Raw genomic sequence first — 5,013 nt, 5'->3', positions numbered from 1 at the left:
CCTCTCCCGGATACTATTTAATAGCAAATATGTCGTTCACTTTTGCCTCGGCCTTCTTGGCCCCAGCATGGGCCGTTACGAACTTGTCGGCCATCTCTTCGAAAGTTTCAATGGAGTGCGCAAGTAGTTGTGAATACCATGTTAACGCTCCTCCTGTGAGGGTTTCACCAAATTGTTTTAACAAAATAGAGGATACTTGTTCTTTGGAGAGATCATTGCCTTTCACGGCGGTGACGTAGTGAGTCACATGATCTTCAGGGTCAGTCGTGCCATCATATATCCTTAGGTAGGGCGGCATTTTGAAGGTTTTTGGTATGGCATGTGGAGCTGCATCATCACTGTACGGTTGTTCGATGAACCGGTCGGCGTCTCTCTTTGGCAACAGTTTGGGGGACCCGATATTTTATCGACTATTTCCTGTTGTTCTTTCATTTGATCTCGGAGTACCTTGTTCTCATTCTCCATTTCCTCCATCCTTTTCAAAATGGCTACAAGAGCATTAACACCTGCATTATCATTGACGTTGTCAATAATACCTATTGTTGGAGGTGGAGGGAATTGGTTGCATTGTTCGTCCGCCGGTTGTACAGTGCAAATCCTTGCGTTTTCTGTAGCTGCATCCCGAGCCGGTTTGTTGAGGACGTTGGTTAGCGTGTCGGTTAGCCATGCTTCGAGGAGCTTTTTTACAACTAGGGACGTCTCTTCCCCCACAGATGTGAAGGCCCCCTTTCCAAGAGATTTTGTGATGCTGCAATGAGGAGGCGGTGACCCATCTCGCCTAGGGGAGGCATCAGGCGTTGCGCCTTCATTTGCTGTTTCGCATCTTTTATTGATGATGTTCATGAGGTTGGTTGGGAGGTCATTGATTATTCTCGCCCTTTCTTCCCTGTTACCTGTCATGTTGGTATTTGTGCACACAAAGAAAAGAGATCTCGTTCTTGCTTCTTCTTTTTTTGCACGTTTGTGATCCGTGTTAGTGATAGATCTAGAAGAAACTAAAAATTTAACTAGAAAATTCCCACAGACGGCGCCAAGTCGTTTGACCAAAAAGTGTAACCCTTGGCTCAAATAATTAAATTTATGTATTAAGGGGCTAAACCTAGTTAACAATAATATTTCTAGATGCGAGTTCTGAAAGCGTGACTAACGTTGGACAAATCTAGTAGAAATATAATAATGGTGTACAACAATCATTCCAAGTAATGTGAGCAATAATATAGCATTAAATAGAAACGAACAATAATAAATGACATTTAAGTAAATAGAAGGAATGATTCACCCAATATAGGAGGAACTAGGTGGTTATTCCTCCTGACGATGATGAATGACAGACAAATCGTTGAATGTTCGAATTATCCTCGGATTTGGTGGAGAGTATGAAATAATATAAATAAGAATCTTGATGAAAATGTGATGTTTCTGTCTTAGTAAGAGAGACAGAGAGAATCTTTTGTCAAAGTATGTTCTTACGAATGATTATCACATGCCTTACACCATTGTTTCCTTTTCTATTTATATGAGACATTTTCTTAACAAACCCTAATAGTACAAGTGCAGAGAATATCCACTAGAATATTCTCTTTAATATCTTATTTCGAAAACTAGTCGTTACAGCTTTGCCAACGGTGCTCAACCTCGACCCTTGTTGACATCTCGACCACGAACCTCGCTGCTTCCTGGTCGACCTCGACTGATAACGGCTTGAAGACTCTTTCTTTAGCGTTATCTTATTCTAAATATTCTAGGGCAGATTTTGGCCTATACAAGGAAGTCACATGAGCAATTCAAGTTTTTTGAAGGTCTTTATGACAATTCTTCTCGTTTTAGTATGTAGTTTGATGTTAATTGTTACTTTGGTAAAATTAAACTGATTGGTTTGATATAAACACGAGATGTCGTATGCAGAGGCGGAGTCATGATGTTAATCCCTAGTTGTAAAATTACATAGATAAATTTATTTCATGTATATATTTTATAGATTTATCTTTTGTGCCATAAGTATTTTACCCCGAAAGAGAGTGAGTGGAAGCCGTCCCTCTGTGGCGAAGGTCACATATGAGTCATGGTCCATCTTCTCTAGCACTTGAATCCTCTGCTTCCCTTTTCACCAAAATACTCCATTACACTCAACGCAGAAACCTTCCCAAAGGCCAATCTCTTCACGCCCATCTCATTAAAACAGGTTCTTCCTCTTCTTGCATATACTTATCCAACAGCATTGTCAACTTATACGCCAAGTGCCACCGCTTGTTGGACGCCCATCTCGCCTTTCAAGAAATAACAAACAAAGACGTCGTCTCATGGAACTGCCTCATCAATGGCTACTCTCAATTGGGCCGTCCAGATTCATCTCTTTCCGTCCTCAAACTCTTCAAGCAAATGAGACAACAGGACGAAAACTCCCACGTCCTCCCAAATCCTCACACATTTGCTGGCATTTTCACCGCGGTTTCAACTTTGGGGGAGCACTACTCCTTTACAGGGAAGCAAGCTCATTGTCTTGCCTTCAAACTAAGTTACCTTAACGATGTATTTGTGGGCAGTTCCTTGTTGAACACGTATTGCAAGGCTAATAGTCGTCATCTTGTTGATGCTCGCAAGATGTTTGATGAAATGCCTGAGAGAAATTCTGTATCTTGGACTACGATGATATCTGGGTATGCATCAAAGAGGCTAGCTAAGGAGGCTGTGGGAGTGTTTAGGATGATGCTATGGGAGCGAGGCCGAGGGCAGGATTATGTGAATGAGTTTGTGCTTACTAGTGTTCTTAGTGCTATTGCATTGCCAGAGTTTAGCCCTGTTGGGAAGCAAATTCATGGTCTTTCCCTCAAGAATGGATTTTTGTGCAACGTTTCTGTTGCCAATGCTACTGTTACTATGTATGCAAAGTGTGGGAGTTTGGATGATGCATGTCAGGCATTCGAGCTTTCATCTGAAAAGAATTCTATAACCTGGTCTGCATTAATAACAGGTTACGCGCAGAACGGGGACTGCGATAAGGCCTTGAAGTTGTTCTCGCAGATGCATTTCTGTGGGATGAATCCGAGCGAGTACACTCTGGTTGGAGTGCTTAATGCCTGTAGTGATTTTGATGCTCTTAGTGAAGGAAAACAGGTGCATGGATATCTATTGAAGTTAGGGTTTGAGCCTCAAATGTATATTCTGACTGCGTTAGTGGATATGTATTCTAAATGTGGTAATGTTAGTGATGCCAGAAGAGGTTTTGATTATTTGAAAGAACCCGACATAGTTTTATGGACTTCCATGATAGCGGGATATGTTAAGAATGGGGATAATGAAAATGCAATGAGTATGTACTCTAGAATGCTGGTGGAGGGTGTTGTACCTAATGAGTTGACGATGGCGAGCGTGTTAAAAGCTTGTTCTAGCCTTGCTGCTTTGGAACAGGGGAAGCAGATTCATGCTCATATAGTCAAGCATGGGTTTAGTCTTGAAGTTCCAATTGGAAGCGCTCTCTCGACTATGTATGCAAAATCTGGAAGCCTTCATGACGGTAATCTAGTCTTTAGGAGGATGCCTGCGAGGGACTTAGTGTCATGGAACTCAATGATGTCAGGTCTTTCACAGAATGGCCGCGGTACTGAAGCCCTTGAACTTTTTGAAGAAATGCTTCTTGAGGGAACAAGGCCAGATTATGTTACTTTTGTGAATATTCTTTCTGCTTGTAGCCACATGGGATTGGTAGAGAGAGGGCAGAATATTTTCAAGATGATGTCTGATGAGTTTGGAATAGAGCCTAGGCTAGAGCATTTTGCGTGCATGGTAGATATGTTCGGTCGTGCTGGAAAACTCTATGAAGCAAAAGAGTTTATCGAGTCAGCAGCAAATCATGTTGACCATGGTCTGTGTTTGTGGCGTATCTTGCTAAGTGCTTGCAGGAACTATAGAAACTATGAATTAGGAGCATACGCAGGAGAGAAGTTAATGGAATTGGGTTCACAAGAGTCATCTGCTTATGTGCTACTCTCTAGTATTTATTCAGCTCTGGGAAGATTGGAGGATGTTGAACGCGTGAGAAGGTTGATGAATCTCCGTGGAGTAAGCAAGGAGCCTGGATGTAGCTGGATTGAGCTGAAGAGTCAGTTTCATGTATTTGTTGTTGGAGATCAGTTGCATCCACAAATCGTAGATATACGTGAAGAATTATGGAGGTTAAGAAAGCAAATGAAAGATGAGGGATATAAACCAGATTTCGATCCTTGCTTAGAGTTGGGAGTTATAATGGACTGATTCCGTGCAGAATATAGATATTTTTTTGGAAATTATATTTTTGTAGTGTTTCTTCTTCAATCACGTTCTGTTTTTATTTTATTCATGTCATTGCTTTCCTAGTTCCTTCTTGAGCTTGTTAGAGATGTTCTGTTTAACCAATCTTTCGTTTAATTTTCTTATACAATGCTGCATTCTAATCATGATAAGCATTGGATTGTGTTTTATCAGCATTATTGATCTCCTATTCTTTTTCTAAAGGTAGAAAAACAACAGCAGCAGCAGCAGCAATTAAGAAAGAAATGGAAGAGTTGAAGGAATAAAGTAGAAAAGATTTGAAAAAAGAAAGGCAGATGCTCTTAAGAATTCAACAATGGTTGTTTTTTTTTTTCTCTTCCTTCTGTTCTGAAATAAGCAAAGCTATGTATATGCTACACGGATAATAAAAGATATTTACACTAACGATCCATAAAATTCTGAGAATCCTTTTATTCAGGATCAATTAGCTTCTGGTAGATAGAAAGACAGTTTGCGGCGTGATGTGCTCAAAAGAGTGGAGCTTTTGCTCATAAGGGTAGCCATCAGATAACATGAAACCTTATTTGTTTCTTTTTTGAAATAGAAGAACCTTATTTGTATGAGTACCAGAGAAGCAAAAGATTTTGGTCAAGAGTTTAACTCCATATACTGATGTTGGATTTTACACTATATATGATTGTCATCTAAAAGATAATTACTCATACCCTTCCATAAAAAATAGGACTAATGATATGAAAAACAAGG

At 40.3% G+C, this 5,013-nt stretch overlaps 1 protein-coding gene across 1 annotated transcript; it reads left to right on the top strand.

Moving 5' to 3' along the window:
* The first annotated feature begins 2,014 nt into the window (after positions 1–2,014).
* Positions 2,015–4,433, top strand: LOC104114843 (pentatricopeptide repeat-containing protein At2g33680). The gene has a single exon (XM_009625380.4). The coding sequence runs from the start codon at positions 2,056–2,058 to the stop codon at positions 4,249–4,251; it is 2,196 nt and encodes a 731-aa protein (XP_009623675.1). The 5' UTR covers positions 2,015–2,055; the 3' UTR covers positions 4,252–4,433.
* The last annotated feature ends 580 nt before the right edge of the window (positions 4,434–5,013 follow it).

The sequence above is a fragment of the Nicotiana tomentosiformis genome, chromosome 2 (assembly GCF_000390325.3).
Source record: "Nicotiana tomentosiformis chromosome 2, ASM39032v3, whole genome shotgun sequence".
Taxonomy (NCBI): domain Eukaryota; kingdom Viridiplantae; phylum Streptophyta; class Magnoliopsida; order Solanales; family Solanaceae; genus Nicotiana; species Nicotiana tomentosiformis.
Note: the sequence above shows the minus strand (reverse complement) of the source record. Positions and strands in the feature narration are given on the sequence as shown.